The sequence below is a fragment of the Pteropus alecto genome, unplaced genomic scaffold (genome assembly GCF_000325575.1).
Source record: "Pteropus alecto unplaced genomic scaffold, ASM32557v1 scaffold725, whole genome shotgun sequence".
NCBI lineage: Eukaryota > Metazoa > Chordata > Mammalia > Chiroptera > Pteropodidae > Pteropus > Pteropus alecto.
The window spans coordinates 389,876-411,214 of NW_006436637.1; the positions used below are offsets into that span (position 1 = coordinate 389,876).

At 42.0% G+C, this 21,339-nt stretch overlaps 2 protein-coding genes across 3 annotated transcripts in view; one reads left to right on the plus strand and one right to left on the minus strand.

The window, feature by feature from the left end:
• Nucleotides 1–3,214: 3,214 nt before the first annotated feature.
• SFT2D3 (SFT2 domain containing 3) lies at nucleotides 3,215–6,919 on the plus strand. Its single transcript, XM_006913443.3, has one exon. It carries the CDS (start codon nucleotides 4,205–4,207, stop codon nucleotides 4,856–4,858), a length of 654 nt encoding a protein of 217 aa, XP_006913505.1. The 5' UTR covers nucleotides 3,215–4,204; the 3' UTR covers nucleotides 4,859–6,919.
• Nucleotides 6,920–7,480: 561 nt separating this feature from the next.
• The window catches only part of WDR33 (WD repeat domain 33), an 84,518-nt gene continuing 70,659 nt past the window's right edge, over nucleotides 7,481–21,339 (minus strand). For both annotated transcript variants that reach the window (XM_006913444.2, XM_015590583.2), the window contains exons 17-22: nucleotides 18,992–19,100; nucleotides 15,554–15,992; nucleotides 11,475–11,638; nucleotides 11,268–11,360; nucleotides 10,378–10,593; nucleotides 7,481–8,619 (exon numbers count right to left, since the gene is read on the minus strand). In XM_006913444.2, coding sequence (XP_006913506.1) covers nucleotides 8,390–8,619; nucleotides 10,378–10,593; nucleotides 11,268–11,360; nucleotides 11,475–11,638; nucleotides 15,554–15,992; nucleotides 18,992–19,100 — 1,251 coding nt within the window. In that variant the 3' untranslated portion in view covers nucleotides 7,481–8,389. The remainder of the gene's footprint in view (nucleotides 8,620–10,377; nucleotides 10,594–11,267; nucleotides 11,361–11,474; nucleotides 11,639–15,553; nucleotides 15,993–18,991; nucleotides 19,101–21,339) is intronic.

Consider the following 21,339-nt stretch of genomic DNA (forward strand, 5'->3'; position numbering starts at 1 on the left):
AACATGTCTTTAACACTGCAAACCTCTATTATGAAATGAAAGCAGGAACTTTTAGCTCTAATTCATAGAAACTAAGAATCACATTTAAATTGAATTCCTGGAATGCAGGGATTCTCATTTTCTCTGGCAGGGGTAGGGTGGGGGGCGCACGTCTCTCTGTGGAGTGTTATTCCTTCTCTGATAAACTTTCCTTTTGTCCCAAATCTGGCTCATGCTTGAATTCTTTGCTGTGCGCAGTCAAGGATCTGCTCTCAGAGGGTATAGGGCTTAAGTCCCCATTCAGGGAGATTCACCCCATCCTGCATCAGGTAGAAGGAAGGCATTTCTATAGTGGTGCTAATGCTAAAGAATGTTTTTAATTTTCAATCTGGTAGTCATATCTGCTTTCTTGTTATGTTTGCATACAGTTCTTTGGGATACAATGTTGCTTTAGGTCCAATCCAAAAGTTATTTTGCCTTTTTAACATTCCGAAGGTTTGAAGAGTAAGACAAGCAAGGCAGTTCCTCTGGGATGGAAGCTCCAACTCCAATTTAAAGTGGCTCTATTTATATTATTTTTTACCATGCCAAGAAAAAAGAAGAGATGTCTTGGGGACACTCCAACATTTAGGGATCAGGAGGAAAAAGAGCAAATAAAGGAGATGCGACTGGTGCTGGGTGCTGTCCTGAAAGGCACATGTTGAATTAAAGAAGAGAGTGAACAAATGTGTGGGATACTGGAAGTTTAAGGAGGGCAACTGAGGTAGGAGTTACATCAGGACCCCTTCCCAGAACCACTAAAATGAAAAACAGCTTTGAACAATACTTTTGAGTTAGTGAAGCAGTTTTGTGGTTTAAAACTTCCCGCTAAGGCAGAAAATAAAGGGGATAGGGAAAGTCCCCAACATAGGCATGTGCAGGACAGTGGGTGTGACCTAAAATTCATCTTTGCTTCATTAAATGATCATTTAATAAATCAGCATTGCAGTTAAGGCTGTACCCATCAGGCACCTGACGCCATGACATTTCCGAAAAGCCCAAATATGGCAAGAAGAGAGGGTGTCTCCCTGATTCTAGGAAAAAAACACCTCTCCATGAAGGGGCAACCCAAATTCACGAATATTCCACCCCTCAGTTAGATTAATGGACAAAATTCTCAAACTCACAATGGACAACGCGGCAGCTCTCTCTTGAGCCTGCCCGCTCGCTCTCCCATCTGAGTGTACTTTTGCCTATACTTCAGGACTGATGGCTTTTGGCAGCCTGCTCTCCCTTCTGAGAGTAAGTGAGCTTCAAGGCTCGCTTTCAATGAAACTAGCTTGCTTACAAACTCCTGGGAGTCTGCCTTCAAGTCTTTGCCAACCGGACACAAAGAACTGAGGTCCAGGAGTTCCAGGAGTCCCCAGAACCAGTAACACGAAGACTAAAATTTTCACTGGACTTGGCAACGGAAGTATTTGGTGACTTTGTCATGAACAATTTTGCTGGCATGACAGGATAAATGAGTTAAAGGGAGAATCGGAGGCAAATAGAGACATCGAATTTACAGACTCTGTGAATGAATTTGCTGCAGTAGCTGGAGGTGGGTGGTAGGTCAAGGAAGTGTTTTATGATGTCCTTCAATCAGTGCAGGAAACAAATCAGAGATTTCTAGCATTACAGAAAACTATTCCCAGGGAAGGCCTCGTTATATAAGAAGCTCACAAAGTTAAATACCAAAACTCACAACTTCTAGCCCTGCCATATCACCAAAATTTTAAGTGACCTTTCTACGTTATTTAACTTCTCAGTATTTCAGTTTTCCCTAGAAATGGAATTACTGGGTCAGATGGTATTTTTTTTTTAGGAGCCACCATACTGGTTTCCATAGCAGCTGTACCATCTTATAATTTCAATTTCTCCACATCTGGCTAAAACTATCTTTTTTTGTAATAGCCATCTTAGTGATTTTTCTCATGGTAAGTGATCAAATGATCACTGTTATTATCATGTGTGAAAGGATTTCGATCTAAAGTGAAACCAGAGGATATGAAATGGAGACTTTCACACGGAGGTCCCCAACCTTTTTGGCACCAGGTACCGGTGCTCCCATGAGAATCTAATGCCTGATGTTCTGAAATGGAGCTGAGGTAGTGATGCTAGCGCTGGGGAGTGGCAGCAAATGCAGATGAAGCTCACTCGCCTGCCACTCACCTGCTGCTGTATGGCCCAGTTTCTAATAGGACCGATACTGGTTTGAGGCCTAGGAGTTGGGGACCCCTGCTTTCATACATCCTCAGGAAAACAAAACTTAACCAATAAACTAATTTCTGGTAAATCCCTGATTTAAGAACGAAACTTAGTTCCTACCAATGAACATCTGTCAAAAATCTCTCTCCATCCTCAAGCCAATGAATTTACTACTTGGACTCTGGTTAGTAGTCTAGTAGTACCTAGACTTCTTCACTCTTTGCATTCCTTGTTTATATTCTCCCCAAACTCTCATTAGAGTCTCATTAGCTTGTTACAGTTTGCGTTTCCAGAATTGTGATTCCTCTGCTTTTCCCAAATAAACTCACTTTCTGGTCATTTGAGCTTGTCTCAGTTTACCTCTTTATTCACGTTGACAAAGATAACAATTTCGAATTTATTTTGAAAAGAAATAGTATCTGTCAGGATCCAAACAGGAAAGCAGAAAATATTAGAAGAAATTTAATGGGGGAAATTGGTTACACAGGTTAATAGAAAGGTGGAGGAGCCAAACAGATGACAACAGCAGAAAGCCATGAATGCCTACCTATTCCAGGGATAGAGGAAAAAGAATTGTTATCAGCCCATTGGCTAGGGTCACCCAGAGGAAGCCAGTACCAAGGTCATGAGGGGAGCTGTAGTACAGCCAAAAGAAACAGATGGGGAAAATACCCTGGTTTCTTTCCCCAAGTGCCTAGGAAGCCAAGCAACAGAGGATTATGAGAAACAGCCTGCAGAAATTAGCACTGCCACCCATCCCAAATACAAAGGAGAGTAGGGAAGAAATGATCTTTTGGGGCAAATAAGTCAGACCTGTACAAGAGTAGACTGCTGTATAACTCATCTGTACCACACCTTACATTACAAAAGGACTTGCCATTATATTTAAAAGGAGTTTATAAAGTCTAGCAAAGTAGGTTTTTCAAACATCAGTTTTAGAAGCATCCACAATGCCTTTCAGGCAACTTTACTGCGCTGAAATTGACAGCTGTGTTCATTTGGTCAATACCCGTTTGTTGTGCCCCTGCAGCAACCTTTCGGATCCTAGGAAAAGAGACCCTGTTTGAGTTGCTGGCACAGCCTTAAACAAACTTTCACAACTAAGAAAGGTTAGCACTCAGAGGGAGTGAACCTAAGCTGGACACTATTAAGTAGCAGGAGATGCGGCTTGATCTGAATGTCAGTAGTTATTAGCCAGGCAGAAACCAGAGGGACAGAAGCCCTGGCAGAGTTGTGGAGGGGTATGACTTATGTGAGTAATCGCAGGATGTCTCAACACGCCTCTAAGAGCAGGGCATGTTAGAACCACTTCAGTTCTGATGGTGACTGTATGGATGAGATTATCAGTGATCTGAAAATGAATTTGGAGCCCAGGAAAGGTGAACCAAAAATATATGACAAGAGCACTACCAATAAGTCTTGGACATGGGGTTTGAAGGAGTCAAGAATATTACCAGGTTTTTGTTCAAACGGGGAACAGAAGAAAGCAAATTGGTGAGAGTGGAGTGTTAACTGTATCACTGTTAGCCTCCCCAATCTTAAGTTGCAAGTCTGAACTTTTTCAAAAATTAAATTTATTGATAATTATAGATTGGTATACAGTTTGGAGAAATAATACAGCGACCCATGGATCGTAACATCTTGTAAAACTTCAGCGCATCACAACCAGGGCACTGACATCCATAAAGTCAAGCTACATACAGTTAGGGCGCACCTTTCTGCTAGATGAGCTACTGCTGATTCATAAATTGTTTAATAAAGCCAATTAGATACTAAAGTTTAAATTAAAAAAATAAGATACCAACATTCCATCAGAGCCCCTTATGTTGCCTTTCGCAGCTGCACGGGTGCTGCGAAGACAGAAGGGCAGGGATACTCCCGCCTCTTCGGCGCCAGCCTCAGGCCCCGCCCCTTCCTCCACAACCGACCAACAGCGCGGCCCAGAAGAGCCGGAAGTGGGCGGCAGCTCTCCCTTCTCGCAGCCCCTTGGCCCAAGATGGCAGACCTCCACCGCCAGCTGCAGGAGTACCTGGCACAGGGAAAAGCGGGGGGGCCAGCGGCGGCCGCTGTGCCGCTACTTGCCGCGGGAGAGGCGGAGGAGCCCAAGGCGGGGAACGGGCCGGCAGGGGCGTGGCCGGGCCGCGCGGGCATGCGCTGGACGTGGGCGCGGAGCACCGAAGAGCCGATGACGCGTTCGGCGTGCTTGCCGAGCGTGACACGCTCGCAGCAGCTGGCGGCGAGCGGCGTGTGTCTGCTGCTGGCCACGCTCTGCTTCGGCCTGGCCGCACTCTACGCGCCTGCACTACTGCTGCGCGCCCGCAAGTTCGCGCTGCTCTGGTCGCTGGGCTCGGCGCTGGCGCTGGCAGGCGGGACACTGCTGCGGGGCGGCGCGGCGTGCGGGCGTCTGCTGCGCGGTGAAGAGGCGCCGTCGCGGCCCGCGCTGCTGTACGTGGTGGCGCTGGGCGCTACGCTGTACGCGGCTCTGGGCCTGCGCAGCACGTTGCTCACGGCGCTGGGCGCCTGCGCGCAGGTGGCCGCGCTGTTGACCGTGTTGTTTGGCTGGCTGCCGCCAGGCACAAACACCGCGCTACGCCTAGCCCTCGGGCGCCTGAGCCCCGGCGCGGGCCTCGCCAAGGTGCTGCCCGTCTGAGAAGCCTGGGGACGCGGCGCCAGCGAAGGACGCGAGGTCAGCGACTGGGACGCGCTGTCGCGTGAGACGAGGGGCCAGCGCTCGCCGAACCAAGGACTGCAGCTTCCCATACCGCACAGGCCCGGGACTCCTTTACTGTGCCAGCGAGTCTGTAAACTGGGAGCGGTTATAAAAAAGACAAAAGCAATTTTGGAAGATCCTCAATTACGAGTACATGTTATGTACTCGGCAGCTTGTGCACTGCAAACGAGATTAGGTCGTTTGAGTTGGTGATATGCTCTAAACATTTATGACATTGCTTGTGCGTCTTTGAGCTCAGTAAAAAAAAAAAAATCGGATTTAATTAGCTGCCCTTGTGACTTTTCTCAGATTTCGTGTTTACCTCTTATTTTTAAAAATCCGGTTGTAGATTGTAGTTTATCTATGATAAGCTTATTTTTTCTTTTTCCCTTTGGCTCTTGGAAATGATTTTCCCTCATTCTTCAGTGTGAGTGCAGCCATACGGGTATCGGGTTAAAAGTTTAGCCACCGGATTTTTAAAAAGTACTTTAGTTAAAACAGTTTACCTCAGGTTTTTACTGAAATTATAAATACGGTGCCTTACAAGGAAAATTGGTTCTGTATGGACAAAAGCGATGGACCAAAAAGAACATGCCCTGCCCAAAGAAATATGGTATCCAGTAAGGTGCATGTAAGTGCTTTGAGAGGTCCCCGAGCAGAAGTGGGCTAGGAGACCCTAGGGAGAAAGGAAGATAATTCTGCATCCGGAGTTCCTATCTATGTTTGATGGGAACCATGGATTTCTAAAAGGTCTAATAGTGTAATTACTAACTGTATGATTTTTTAAATTAATTTAGATTTTATAGGCCAATCCTAATGCAAATATAAGATGCTTTTCATATCTAATTGCCGATTTTCCTCCTCTTAGGTTCAGTACTTGTCTGTGATTTTATTGCACACCTTTATTGGCAGAAAGTGTGGGCTTAATATTCTTATGAGTCCAAAAACTACAGGTTTTGTCACTAGCTATATATTAACTAGAAAATAAAATGTAATTTTAAAATTCTATTTCTGTGGTTCTCATATTACATCAGAATTACTTGAAGAGCCAAACCTCAGATCAGTTCCATCAGAATCTCTAAGGGCTGGGACCCAGGTATGAATATTTTTCTTTAGAGCTCTCCAGATGATTCCATGTTCACCTAAGGTTAAAAACCACTTTTCTGTGCATTGGATTTAACAGTTTGAAATTTTTTCTGGGGCTGGATTCCAGTGTTGCCTAAACAAGTGTGTCAGGCAGCAGTAGAGCATTGCCTTATCATCCAGCCTCAAAATTTTTAATCTTAGGTCCTGATGAGTGTCCTAAGCCCTGCCTCATCAAGTGACACTAAAGTGACTGACATCCACTGTGGTCTTACAGGCTACTTCACGTGCCTCTTCCACAGTGTTCTCTGAGGGTTACCCACCTCAAGAGGAACAACCAACCGGGTGTTTGTAAGAGCAGATGCAGTTTTCCAGGGAGTATTTTTTTTTTTCAACTGGAAAACTTGTGCCATTGCCTGCTCTTCTACCCCCTAGTTAAATCTGTTCTATATTTCTTTAGAATTTTCACAGCTGATGACTTTACAGTTTTTATCACATTCTTATGTTGATGCTATTAGTTCTAAAAATTATTTTCCCAACATTTTCTCAAGAATTCAAATGCTGAAAGTCAAGTTTTTATAAAATTCAAAGCACAATATTTTGTATTTTGACGGCGGTGTTTTAAAATGCCTATATATATATATATATCCTAAGTATTTCATAATATATAGATTTCAGGTTTTTCTAAGTGAATTCATTCTCAAAATGTGATCTGGTTATCTGCTTACTGAGGTACTGTGTTGTAAAATTAAAGCCTAAAATGTTAAGATGATAAATGTCTACCAATCTCAGAAAAAGGAGCCTAATCTCGATAGGGGTTTGGTCTCTGGATCCCGTTTCAGCTTCTCAGAATTTGATTACAACTTCTTTTTAAGCTATACCAGTGGAGAGCAAATAAAGAATATCCACAAACCTAAAGTAATCTTGAGCCTCCTAATCGTATTTACAGTGAGGTGCTGATAAATGTTTTTAATTTCAAAATAAATTGAAAATTATTCACATAGCTGAATAATTGTCCAGGTTCTAATACCCTAATAACCTAAAATGCAATGTGAGTGGTTGCCATTTTTTCATTCTGAACAAATAACAGCTTTTGTCATTGTTTACATTAATAGAGAACCAGTTAACGTTTTTATATACTGTCCAACTATGTCAGTATCCCTTTTCTCAGCAACTACTGAGACAAGCACCACTAACTTGGCAAGCAAACTTGTCTAATGCAAAACTGAAGCTGGTGATGTAATGAGATATTGGGGCTGCCCTTTAAATAAAAGCTTTCTTACAAAAACAAAGTAAGGATTAGTATGGAAAGTATCATGGAGTTATCACAAACTTAACTTTTGGCACCCACTCTAAATGGCCTAATGTTATATTTAAAACTAAGGGAATTTGTCGACACGAAATTCCTGGCTTACTTTGTTAGAGCCTATCCTATGCCTTAAACGTTATTTCCAAATAACTAGTATGGAAGTAAAAGAATTAGGTTTTGCAAAATTGTTTTAGATATTTTGGTTTGTTCCTTTTCAACTTATACAATTTGTGAAATGATTTACAGTAATCAAAGGGTACCTGTAGTTAATTCCTGGCTTACATCAAATTCCTCCTCAGAAACAAGGCAATTAAATATAAGATGTGATTGATTACTAGCAGATGCACTCAAGGGAGAACCCTTATTTGGATAAACAGAATTTTTTTCTTCAGAGTCTAATTTTCCATCTACACATCTAAGGCTTTGAACTTACTTTAAACTATGTTATAGTTTTAAGTTATTTCTCATTACAAAAATAAGTTTAACAATGGCTGGATGAGAATTTGTTTAAAAACAAAAAGTTCACGGATGAAAATTAATTTAGATGACTTAGGGATTCTCATCAAGTATGCTCACAAGTATAACCACTAATTATATGCCCCTCAGCAGACGATGCAATGGAAACGACGCAAAGGGTTTCCTTAAGGTAAGCACTTCACAACTAGTTGTTTTCTGTTAATTCTTGCGTAAATCACACTCTGTATTCATACAAAAACAACTTAATGTTTTTTCTCTGACAAACTGTACATATAGAAACAATTCCAATTGGACATGAACTTAAATTTGTGGAGGGGCTCCTTGTCTCATGACGCTTAAAAAAAAGATTCCAGCTTTTATCTTCACAAAACAATGTGGGAATTAGGGCAGTGAGGATGGACAGGACAAAACAAATCCAGCTGCTCTAGGTAGCCAGCAGCAGTCTCTTCATCTTGAAGACCTCAGGGGCTCCTGGGATTCAGCTGCTCCAGAAAAAGAGTTCAGGGCTACGTGGTGCAGGCTTCCTTTTGTTTCTCTTAATAAGTCCACAAGAAGTTCTTAAATACTGTCCAGAAAGGCTGAGAGGTACTCAACCCCAACTTCTACCGACCCCTTCCACCACCCCTTGAAGCTCCTCGCCTTGGTGGGCCAGAGTTCATGTTACTCCCTCTACCCCAGTTACTGCCACTCCGGACCCCCCTAGAAGGGGTACCACTGCCTGGAGGGCCCCCAAAAGGTTCATCTCTGTGGTATCCATCGTGGTGATCTCCATCCAAGGAGCTGGAACGCCCGGATTTTGGCACTCTTTGGGAAGGTCCTGGGCCCCCTCGGCCTGAAATGAAACATTGATTTCACATGTGACTTCTATACCAGACTCCTGCTACAAACTTTTACTCTGATGACAATACTTCTGATTCTCTTTAAAAACAGTTTGGAAGACATTCATATTTAGAGCGTTAAAAGTTATGCCTTCACCCTCTTCTTGACCACTGTCTCTTTCCCATCCAGGCTTGATGCCTCTCTGCATCAACTAGACACATGTTCCTCAAGGGCTGTGACAGAGACAATGGTAAATTGAGAAACATGGAGCATCTTCTGGGTGTCACAGACACACTGGGCCATGTCTCTATAGGAAGTTTAACTTCAGCCTCCTATGCCACCAGGGGTATTCTGGGGTGAGGTCTGAAAAGCACTGACTTAACTTTGGAGGCAACTGTGATGATGTGAACTACAAGTGTTCCAACTAGGATAAGTGTTTACTATGATTATCCCATAATTATGTAGCACTTTTGATCTTTTAAATAGTGAAATAAAATATTTCCTGTAAAGCAAAAGCATAAAAAGAAAAACACTAGCTTTTAGAATGATTTCTCCCAGGGATAGTTTTATTTGTTCCAGACTTAGACACACAAACCTTTAGGTATTAACATTCCAACTTTTAAATTTTCTTATGAGATCCTATCAGAAGATTATTGACAACTTCTGTCTTAAATTTTTAAATGGAATTGAATCCAGTTAAGACAAAGGGGTTAGGAAAGCTAGGCAAAGGAATAATTTTGGCTTCTGACAAAGCACAGCATCAGCCCACAGGAGGTGCCTGGGCAGAGAAGTTATCAGCTAGGGCATCATTTCCACACTAGCCATGTGACCTTGGCCAGGGCCTACAAAGGTGTCCTGAGTACCCATACAGACCAGTAACAAAATGTGTGGGTGGGGAGATCTACTGGTGACATGAGGTAATTTATGAGAGTTTTGCTCTGAGAAGAACCAAAGAACTATCAAGAACAAAGGCCAGAACTCTGTCATGGTGGCAGGTTAACTGGGGAGTGGAGCACAAGTTGGGGCACACAGGCAATCTTTCCAGCAGCCTCCAGAACACACCACATATGCAATAGCCCAGCCTAAACTGAGACCAGAATTGTAGTTAGCACTTGGTGCTTACTGCCCTTGGCTAAAAGTTAGTGCTGCCTCTAAAATAAAGATCCAAAGTTTCAATCTGCTGCCCACCCCACCCCGAACACAACCCCTTCCAGATCATGTTCCCCAAAGTCTTTGTGACTATGGGCACAAGCAGTGTTCCTTCCGGGCTCAGGCTAAAAAACCCCAGCACCTGGGAGAGGATAATTCCTTTGGCCACTGAGGACACCCTCCAGGGCTCAGAGTAGCCATCGGTGGAGAGCACACTTGCCAGTTAGAGCAGGAGTCTCACAGAAAAGCACCATCAGCAGAGACAGTGCTAGGCACCCTGACAAATAGCTGAACTGGAACAAAGCAGAAATTCTTTGAAAGCAAGAGGAGAGTTGTACAGAAGCTGAGCTTGCAGTCCCCTGAGAGAGCTACAACTGGCTGTGCGGTGAGCCCAAGCTAATTTCATTTGTACCACATTTGGGAACACGTGCCTTTCCAAAACTTAAGCCCTAGAGGTAGACTGGAGAAAGGACTCTCGGTACCCTGGCAGGGGACAGATGGAACGGGCATATCCTGTGGTGGGGCTGGCCTGGAGATGAGGCCTCTGATGGCCCCTGTAGCCTTCCTGGCAGGGCTGTGACATCCACGGCTCCAGGAAATACAATTACTGGCCTCCACTTACCTTTGCCTCCTCGATCCTCAGAAGGAACCCCTGGGGCTTCCATTTCTCTGTGCTCAGAGGTCCCTGGCCCATCATGCCAGGGGCGTTTTCGGGGTGGCAGGGATGCCATGTCCATGCCTTGAAGAGAAGAAGAACGTTCTCTGCTGGCCGGGGAATGACCGTCGTGAGGGGGATGATCAGGGCGGGGAGCATCACGGAAATGTTCATGACCTGGCCCTGAAACAGAAACACAGATCGACAAGGCTAAGAATCTATCTCATTATATTAAAGTACAGCATGACCAACAGAAGAGAGAAATTATACTGTTAAGAATAATTAGCAACTTGAGAACCAACACTCATTCATGCAAGAAACATTCGCTGAATACCCACCAGGTATAAGTCACATCAGTACACAAAAAAGGTCAAGATTAGAAATCAACATACCTTCTAAAATAAGAAGAAAATATGGTCCAGAAAAGTGGATCTCAAACTTTTTAGTCTCAGGACATCTTTATACTCTTGAAAATTACTGAACCCCAAAGGGATTCCATTTATGAGAATTATATCTAATAATATTTGCCATGTTAGCAATTAAGGCTGAGAAAATATTGAATCATTTAACTACATTTTCTAAAAGCAAAACAATTTAGTGAAAAGAATGCTATTGTTTTATATTTAGACAAATTCCTTTAATGTCTGGTTCAATAAATGAAAGCTGGATTGTCTCATTTGTTTCTGCTTTCAATCTCCTGTGATAGAATGCTGTTGATTGAAGGATATGAAGACAATCTAGCCTACCATGGAGCTGTGAGTTGGAAAAAAGAGCCTGAGATCCCAGAGATCCTCTGACCACACCCTTGTGAACTGCTGGTCTCAAGTTACCATAAGCCACGGGCAATTCTTCCTTACCGGGCTCTCTATTTCCATCCCAGGACTCTGGTTTCCGTCCTCCTTCAAAGCGAGGGAACTCATCAGGAGTGGGAAGTAAACCCTTCCTTCCCCCTACACAATGGAACAAAACAACATCACACTCACAGACTATTTCAGGTATATCTTCAACCACCTACCTCTCCACCCCTGGCCTTCTGAGAGCCAGTTTCCTCAGCGCACGCTCACCTCGTGGGGCACCCCGGCCTCGTCCCCGGAGATCTCTTCCTCGGGCAGCTTCATCAGCCGCATCAAAACTCTCCTCTGGACCAAAGTCTTCAGGACCAGGAAAACCATCCCTTCCTCTTGGGGGAGCACGTCCCTCATGTCTTGGTGGGGCTCCCCTTCTGAAGCTGTCAGGACAAAAGACCAGAATGTCCACCTAATGGAACACCTTACAGCTCTCAGCTCACATTTCAAAGAAACATCATTATACGACAAAATATGACCCAATATTCAACCGGAGAAAAACTAAGTAAAATTATGTATTTTTTAAAGTACACATTTTACGATCCCAATATTACAAGCAAAAACAGGCAGAAAGTAAACATATCAGAATGTAGGATCATTTTGATGTTCTTTTAGGCTTTTAATAATAATAGCAGTGAGCATTTTTTAAGTGCTTATATCATGCCAAGTGCTTTACAAGAAATATTTATTCCATTTCATCCTCACAACCATATGAAGCTGCTACTATGATTATTCTACCCATGAGTACACTGAGGCACAGAGAGGTTAGGACATTTATTCAAGTACACAAATAAGTGTTCAAATTTGAACTCAGCCAGTTCTGACCACAGCCCCACCCCAACCTAGACTCTTTACTACTGCCCCCAAATACTTTTCATTATCGTTTACGTTTTTATAATGAACTTTTAATACTTATACAATCAGAAAAAAGGGAGGTATAGATCCATGCCTGCCAACTGTACTAGACTAGTTTTGGGGCATCTGTTCTGCCATTTGCCCAGGCCCAAAGTCTCTCCGCAGGAGTGGCCACTAACTTCACCAACACAATCCCCGCTGTACAACTGACTGGTCTGTATAGGTAGGCATCTATCTGGCTTATGGGCAGCCTGGTGCCCTGGCTGGCAGACAGTTTCACCAACTCTCAAGAATTCTGAAACTGGGGAATTAAGAGTATTGCTGAAGCCGAGGCATTATGAGGTAGTACCAGCAATGCAGAAGCCTGTAGGGAAGGAGAACAAAAGGCCTGCAAGCAGGAAAGGTGCATGGGCACACCGGGAGAGGCTATGGGAAGTGGAGAAAGGGTCAAAAGGTGTCAAGCTTATGGGACCAGTGTGCATGAGCCACCTTCCTGTGGCTTCCTCTCAGAACAGGCCTGCTGCTTTTTCTTGAGTCTCCATTCAGTTATCTCTTACTCCATTTTATTTTGAAAATTTTCAAACTTAGAGTTGAAACAGAACAAGCCTATACATCCTTCACCTAGATTAATTAGTTCTTAAGATTTTGCCGCATGTGCTTTGTTTCTTAACATATTTACAAATTCATTTTGTAAACTATTTTAAAATCAGCGGCCAACATGATTCATCCTTAAATACTTCAGTATGTTTCTTCTAAGAACAGGAGTTTCTCCTACATAATAATACTATTACCACTCTAAATAAGATGTAATATTTAATACATAGGCTCATTCAACTTTTTCCAGTTGTTCTCAAAATGTCCTTTACAACTGTTTTTAAATGTGGGTTTCAATCATGACCACACATTGTTATTCATGGTCATGTCTCTCTGGTCTACTTTTATCTAGAACAGTTCCCCTCCTATATTTTCTCTTTCATGACTTTGACATTTTTGGGTCCATCCAGGTGTTTTATAAAATGTACCACAATTTGATTTCTCTGTTTCCTCATGATTAGATTCAGATTAACATTTGTGGCCAAACTACTTATACCTTCGTTACCCCACAATTTTTTACCCAACGGTTTTACATCCACTGATGATCCGTGCCTGAATCAATTATGACACTGACTGCTTATAAAAGAACTAATTATCTATCATTCCTATGTTTATCTCTTGATATTTTACTGTAAAAAGAGCTTTCCCTTTTCCACTCCACCACCCCAGCTATCTTTTCAATAACTTTCTTGGTCCTGAGGAAACTTATGAATAATGCTCCTACAAGCAAAAGGGGTATGACCAGCACACTGGCTGAAATAACAACGTAAGGTAAGGGTGGAATTGGCCAAGAGGAGGTGAGCGGAGAGGGAAGAAGAAAAGCAAACGGCACTGAGTCAGATGCAGGGAAGAATCCCCAAACACAGCAGGACTCTTCTTTTGTCCAGGCATCCACTATATGACTGACTGCCTTAGTTACAAAAGGACAGAGAGAATATAATTTGCCCTAATTAGAAAGCAATACCTGTTGTGGACTAAATGTCTGTATCCCCCTCAAAATTCATATGTTGAATGTGATATTTGGAGATGGGCCTTTGAGAGGTAATTAGGGTTAGAGGGGGTCATGGTGGTAGGGCCTCTGTGATGGGATTTGTGCCCTTAGAAGAAGAGACACCAGGGAGAGTTTGTTCACTCTCTCCCATCCATGTGAGGATATAGGGAGAAGGTGGCTGTCTGCAAACCAGGAAGAGAAGTCGCACTAGAAACCTACTCTGCTAGATCTTGATTTGAGACTTCTAGCATCCAGAACTATGAGAAAATAGATTTCTGTTCTTTAAGCTACCCAGTCTATGGTATTTTGTTATGACAGCCTGAGCTAACTAGTATATCTCCTGATGAACTGACCCTTCTAAAATACCTCTCCCCATATAACAGATTCAATTTTTCAAGTTACTGAGTGGTTACTGTGTTACCACTACTGCTCTAAGTCCTGAGGACACAGTGGTGGATAAACAAAGCCCTTGCCTTTGAGAAGCTGTCATACTTCTGGGAGATATAGGTAATAAAGAAATAAATACTTTACTTAACGTCACACAGTGCTAACTGCTATGAAGAAATATGAAGCAGAGTAAAGGAACTGAGTATAACAGGAGAGATCTAACTGGGAAACTGTATTCTAGGCAGAGGAAACAGCAAGCACAATGGAAACAAGAACACGTTTGTCTTATTTGAAGAGCAGCACAGAGTTGTAAACAGCACAAGACTTTAGGCTATGAGTTTGTCACTGAAAGATGAAATATAATACAAATTGAAACTTAGTAAAATCTGAAACTTTGTACAAGATGCAGTTTCAAGAAATCGATGAAAGTTGCTGGTGTCAAAGCTGTTGGAAATGAGGCACTTGCAGACATAAAAAGCCATTTCAAAGACGGAATACTTGGTTATCATTAAGAGAGACCCTTAAGAAAACTGGGAGCCCTTCAATCTTTTTGTTTTAAAAAGCTCACTCTGACAGCTGCTTTCCTTAACCCTCTCTCTATTTCACCCTCCACAGCCCTTCAATCAGCCAATCTTTCACACATCCCGTGAGGATGAGATTTGCCAACCATAACTCAATCACCTACTAGCAACACTAGTAAAAAATGCAATGAGAAAAGACTTAGGAGGGATGACTGAAGGAGTAAAGGCAGGGGTATTGAACAGCATGGGCATGTGAGACTTTTGAAGGTCACGAAACTGCTGATTCTCGGCGTGACCCCTTATATGTAAAATGCTGACAATAACACCGATCTCACAATTCACTGTAATATTAGATGAGGTAATATCTAGTATGAGTGTGCACACGGTAAATACTCAATTATCAGCATCATTGATTATTCAGAGTCTCACTTGAGATTTCACTAATTCTTGTTTTTCCTCCATACTTCTTCTATTCCTTTTTAACTCCAAGCAAGCTGAGTATTCGAGACTGATCTCGACCTAAGTTAAGTTTAACAGCAAGATTGTTTTCAGTTTGATTTGATTTTGTTAACATCTTTAGGCAATTTCACAAAAACTATTTAATACTTCCTTTATTCTTATCTAGATAAGTTTCATATTTCATTCTAATCAAAAGAACATATGAGATTTCTGATCAGATCCAAGAAACTTTATAGTATATGGATCCTCCCATCTCTTTAAAACAAGCAAAAAATATGCAAAAAATTTTTTTCTAAATTGTAAAGACAAAAGGACTACATAAAGATTAAAAAGCATAATTATTTTTTAACTCTATATGCAAAACATAGAGAGGGTAGAACTAGTAAATCAGTCTAGTATTTTCTTCCCAAGCAAGAGGAAAGAGACTTTTACGGGAAAAAACAAGTAAAAAGCTCCCAGGAAGAAATGGACCCACAGTGCATCTGCCCCACCTTTCTTCTCTGCGCCCTCGAAAACGGGGGTCCTCAGGATCCCGGGGAAATCGCTCATCTCCAGGTCTGCGGCCTTCCCACACCCCTGGAGGGCCCCGGCCTGCACCCCGGCCATCCCCCTCGCTGAACTCCCTGTGATCAGGGGGAAACGGAGGCCCGGGGCCCCCCCGCCTCCACTTCTCTTCTTGTGGTAAAGGTCCTCCTCGCCCCTCAAATTCACGTAATCGGTGGCCAAAGCGCTTGTCAGGGTGGAAGTCATCTGGTCTGCTGAAGTCATCAGGGAAGTCAGGGTGAGGGCCGCGCCTATCAGGGGGACCCCTGCAGTCCTGGCCGCCACGGTAAGGCCCCCTGTCCGCACCATGCTCGGGGCCACTGCTCTGCTCATGACGCCTCTCTGACATCGGGCCCATGTGATGGTTTGGAGGGCCCCGTGAGTCACCTACAGAAAACAAAGCTGATTTTACCATGTCTTCCAGCAATCCTAGCAACACAGGTCTGATTTTTAGCATCATAATGTTTCAGAATGCATTCTTTTATTTAGAATGTTTTCTCTTCTTGCTTCTCAGAATACTTAGATAACAAATGTCCCTAACGTACCATATAATGGAAAGAACAAGGGTGTGTGGTGAAGATTTCAACTTCATCATTTAATAGTTAACATACCATATAATGGAAAGAACAAGGGTGTGTGGTGAAGATTTCAACTTCATCATTTAATAGTTAAGGAACTCGACCTAGGGCAAATTACTAATCTCAAATGAGATTAGCAATACTCACCTTCTAGTATATTCCTCTACTGTGAGGATTAATTTAAAGAACATAGGTAAGAATGAGCTTTCCTCCCTGCCCCCAGTCTTTCAGTGACTTCATTCTGGCCCACCTGCTCCATACCCAGGAAGGAGACAACAGAAAATTCATGCTGCAGGCCAGGAAGCCAAGCAAAGTCACCTCCACACTTATAAAGGCCTACAAAGCCCATTACAGGGTACAGAGCTATGCTGCCACCATCTATGATGTCACTCCTTTAACCTCTATAGTTCATTTAATTTGATTTAACTCACACTTTGATCCTTAACAAACTTTTCTGTAAGGCACACGGAACCATGAGCTAGCTTCTCTCATAACTGTCTGGTGACTACGAAGCCCCGCTGTACTTCAGTTTCAAGGTTTACATGAACAGTTTTTCTGCCTCTTTCTATGAATGTTATTCCTCATCCATTATTATTACCATTCTTTGCAGTGTTTGGAAACCCAATGAAGATTTTTAAAAATATTCAAACATATATTCAAAGTACTGAATAAAAATCTAGAGAAACCAATTAAATCTGTAATGATTAACTTAGTTCACTTCTTAACTTTGAAGGGCTCTGTTTTCCTGGCTATTGAACTATTGCAGTCATTACAAATGAATACCTATTTTCTGTCAACATACAATTTAAATATGTCTGAAAATCAGATAGCAAAGGGTTACTCTTGTCTCTAAAACAACTAAGTTTTAAAATGAAATTCCTCCACTTGCCCAGCTCATGCCTTTTATTCTTTTCTCTGGCCATAAAGACGAATTTCGTTTCCTCGTACCACCGTCAGCCATAACTCTTACCCTTTCAATGTCCTTTTGTGTCTGTTCATTTCTCTTAGCCATTTCAATCTCTCCTCATTATTCAAACATGTATTTTAAAAAACTTGGAAATCTCAGCATAAAAATATACCATTAGAAGGGTTCTCCCTCTTTCCTCCATTAAACCAGTCCTCTCCATGCTGAGGAAAGCACCTTCTGAGTCACCTCTTCGTTCAGTCAGTTTGCAAATATCCTAGATCTGTTTCTTATGGTAGACAGGTCCCCTCACTTTTCAGTGTGCTGCTGCAGTTAATGGCTTCTCCCTGGCATTACGTTGTCTGAATTTGGTGTGACCTTAGACACACAGATCTTTGACCTGAGGAAGCTGAACATATTCCACTTGGACCTATGAATATTAATCCTCCAATTACCTCTACCTGTTTAAAAGCTCTCTGTTCCTGCCGGGGAAGAAACCTACCACTGCAAATCAGAAGGGATATGGCAGGAGAACTGGTTAATCCAGTAGGAGATAACAGGACCCTTTCTTGGCTCTTCTCTTCTCCCTTTGGTCCATGGGAGGAAAAGAGATGAAGAAAAAGAGGGAGAAATGGGGTGGGGAGGGAGAGAGAAAGAAAGAAAAAAGGGGAAGAACGAGGAGGAGAGAGAAATGGGTGGAGACAGACACAGGGTAGGGGAGGTGAAGAGAGACAGGCTCTCATCGATGGCTATACCTTATAGGTAAAAGACTCTTCTTTTCTTAGGATCCTCAAACTCCAAAGATTGGTTCTTGATGCTTGCTTTTTCTTTTTCTCTGCTGGCCATCACTTCCATAGGATGGGACTAAAATAAACATTTTCCTAATTCCTTTATCCCTTCCTTTCCTATCTCTAATAATTCACATAAATTCAAGACTAGGCTTTAAATTCCCAAAGTCCTTGGGCTGTAAATGCTGACAAGGACTGTTCTTAACTTGAAAACCGGGGGCAAGAACATGTACCACAGAGTGCTGTGGGCTTAGGCAATTAAAAATTAAAAGGAGTGAAGTTTTTTCCAGTGTAATCTCCACAGTACTCATTGGTCTCTGGTTTACGTCCTCCCACTGAAGATAACAACTCCGTCTCCTAATTTCCCTCCACATACACTCCCTCACAGTCCTATCCTCTAACTTTCCACCCAACAGCCTGCTGCCCACTTTACTCCAATGCTTCATGCAGATGTATGAGAGCATAAATAGGGAACAGGGGAGTCTGGCTCCCTCAATGTGCTCTTTCAACTCTTGGGATTAACTTCCAAATAGCTTCACATCTGAATACAGACAATTCTCATCTCTGTGCTTTCCACAGCAACAACCTGAAGAACAACATTTCAGTGTATTGCTTTTTTCTTTTCAAGTGGTGCAGAACAACGTAAACAGCTAAAGAATTCAATACATGACATGATTGGAGGGAAGAGGAGTGTGATATTAAAAAGCGTTAAAATCTGAATTATCATTAAAAAAATTAAACTGAAACAGTTCAGCTCTCTGGATGCTAAAACATGCACTTGCACTGGATGAGCCCAGGCACCACTCCCATTCCCAGCAGACGGACAATGCCACCTGTGGCCCAGGCTCTGGTGCTACGGGCTGTCCCACTGGTCTCACTGACAGCTTCTGGTCGTGAGGAGCTTAATTTCTCCAGGCAGCGTTTTTGGCTAACTAAAGCAAATCTATGAATGAAAACAACATAAGACAAAGCTATTACCTGAAATGACAGTGCTCTCATTTATTCTAGAGGTACAAATGACCATTCTATCAATTACTTACCAATAAAACTATTTATTGTATGATTTACCCAAAGGTGGTAAAATACAACCTCATATCCAACCAAGCAGATATTTACCTTTGTTAGGGCCAGGTCCTTGTCCAGGGTTAAGAGGGGGGATGCGACCTTGTGCTCCCTGCTGTCCTAGGCCTGGGATCAGGGGTGGGGGGCCTGCATTCTGTCCTTCCTGAAAAGATGTTTTTAAAGTGGGGGTGTGAAATCATAGGCTTGTGCTTCATGAATAGCAATTTTATTATAATGTGACCATATAAAAACACTAGGTTGCCCCAAAGCCTTCAGCAGTAAATATTAGTGACGTTATAGGAAAACTGTCCTTAAATTGGGGGAAAGAAGATACTTCTCTTACCATAACAAAAGGAAACATATTTTAAACCTGCTGGTAGGTTTTATTTAAAGCCACATCTTTACTTGTAATGCCAAGCAAGAACCTCAATGGAAAGTCAGAAATCTTAACATAATAACTAACAACAACACTCTGCAGGAAGACTTCTGGCAAAAGGAAAGACCTGGAGATCTGTATTAACTGTACTCTCGCATCCATGACTTCTTTCCAGCTACAGAAAATTACCCGCCTTGGCAAGAGGTAAGGGCTGGGTTTAAAAAGGAAGGGAGCAGGAGATTAAGAAAGGGCTGGGTTTCTGATGAGCAAGGTGTTCACACTGGCTTTCTCCTTTCACTTACCTCTTTCTCCACCTTCTAATCTCCCCTGTCCTCGCACTCTAACTGCATATTCCCAGTTGAGCCACTTGGGATCTTGCTGGATTCATTAGGTTCTTGCAGCTTCTAACACAAATCTGCTGCCCTGATACTCTTACTCTCCTTGCTCTGGAACCCCAGCTTGTCCCTAGTCCTCATATTCTGTATTTTTATCTAGCTATGTCTAAATTCTGATTCCTCACACTGTCCAGTGAATTTGAATCAGGTCTGACAAATAAACAAACAAACAAATGTATATAGTAATTCCTTCACATAAAAAGTACAGTTTTCATATTCTAAACTAGCTATATGAAAGAGCAGTCTTGATAAGAGGTACAGCACTGCAGTTATAAAGGACCACCAATAACATAGTATCTGTACTTTCTATACTCTTGTTTCCTGTCCCTTTTACCCAAGGAAGGCAAGGCTCTTATCAACATCTTTCACGCTGTTAATTTAAGACTTGAAAGCAAATAAATTAAACCAATTCGTTAATCGGTCTGGTCAGAGTGAAGAAAGTCACATTTCAGCATATAAGAAATAAGAGCAAAGATTTTCATCAGGCAATTTCTGAGATTTGAAATGCCCTATAATGGATAAAACCTTCACACTCATTCTACTCATATTTCTATATGTCAATTAAATCTTTAGAGCCATTATGCTTTTCACATAAAAAAACTGTTTACAACATGATAGAATAAAAATTCTTATTAAATTGTCCCAGAAACTCAGACTTGTCCTCTTGAATCTGACATGTGTAATTTCAGTCATAATGCAGTAGCTAAAGTTCATATTTTTATCCTCCAAAATGAAAACTGTTAATTCACTGCCATAAGGTTAAGCAAATATTAATAACACAAATACACTTTGTATTAATATATAATACTTCAAGTTTTGGAGCAATTCAGGATGGTAAACCTAGGTTTATTAAATTCATCTTAAACTCTGAAAAGTGTGCAACGAATTCTGGAAATAAACTCAAATGCCATCAGATTCTTCATTGCTATGACATTTTTAAGTTCTGGAAGATCTACAAAAAAGTACCATATAATCTACTTATTTAGCTAGTTATTTCAGTTCCGTAAATCCAATGGTCATCTACACATTACAAATTCTCAGAGGTGTTAACAGATTGTGTTTTCTGTACACAGCATCTGCAGTATGACCTCTCCAAGTGAATGGAGTACCCTCAGTAAAGACCCAGGGAGTCAAGATTAGCTCGCTCACTCAGTCACTTTTGGTGACTTCAAGGAGACAAATGCAGTTGTTCATACCCAAACAATGCTTCTAGATAATGAAATTCACAAGAACATGAAAACCACAGAGCTGAACAGTGTCAAGTCCACCTATGCTCATGCAGTATTTTTTAAATTCACCTCAAATAACCTGAACTCTCCTCACACCACAGCTCAAGTACCTCTCAAGCTCAGCGAATGGGTAATAAAACTTGGATTACAAAAACAGAATCATCTAAAAAGGGCTAAAAAATTTTCTACAGAAATACTCCCTCCTGTAAATATTTTTATAACTGAGCTGAAAACAACTTGAACAGAATTTCTTCCAAAGGGTTGCCATCTGAGAATGCATAATTCTGGACTGAGAGATCTCTAAAAGCATTCACTGAAATAAAAATAGTGTGATCATGGTCTACAGTATATTTGAGAGTTAAATACCCCGTGCTACCTTAAAAAGTAGAGCTGGCAGGAAGA

What these genes read in the sequence shown, in the direction of transcription:
- SFT2D3 (XM_006913443.3), top strand. Translation starts at nt 4,205, where the DNA reads ATGGCAGACCTCCACCGCCAGCTGCAGGAGTACCTGGCACAGGGAAAA.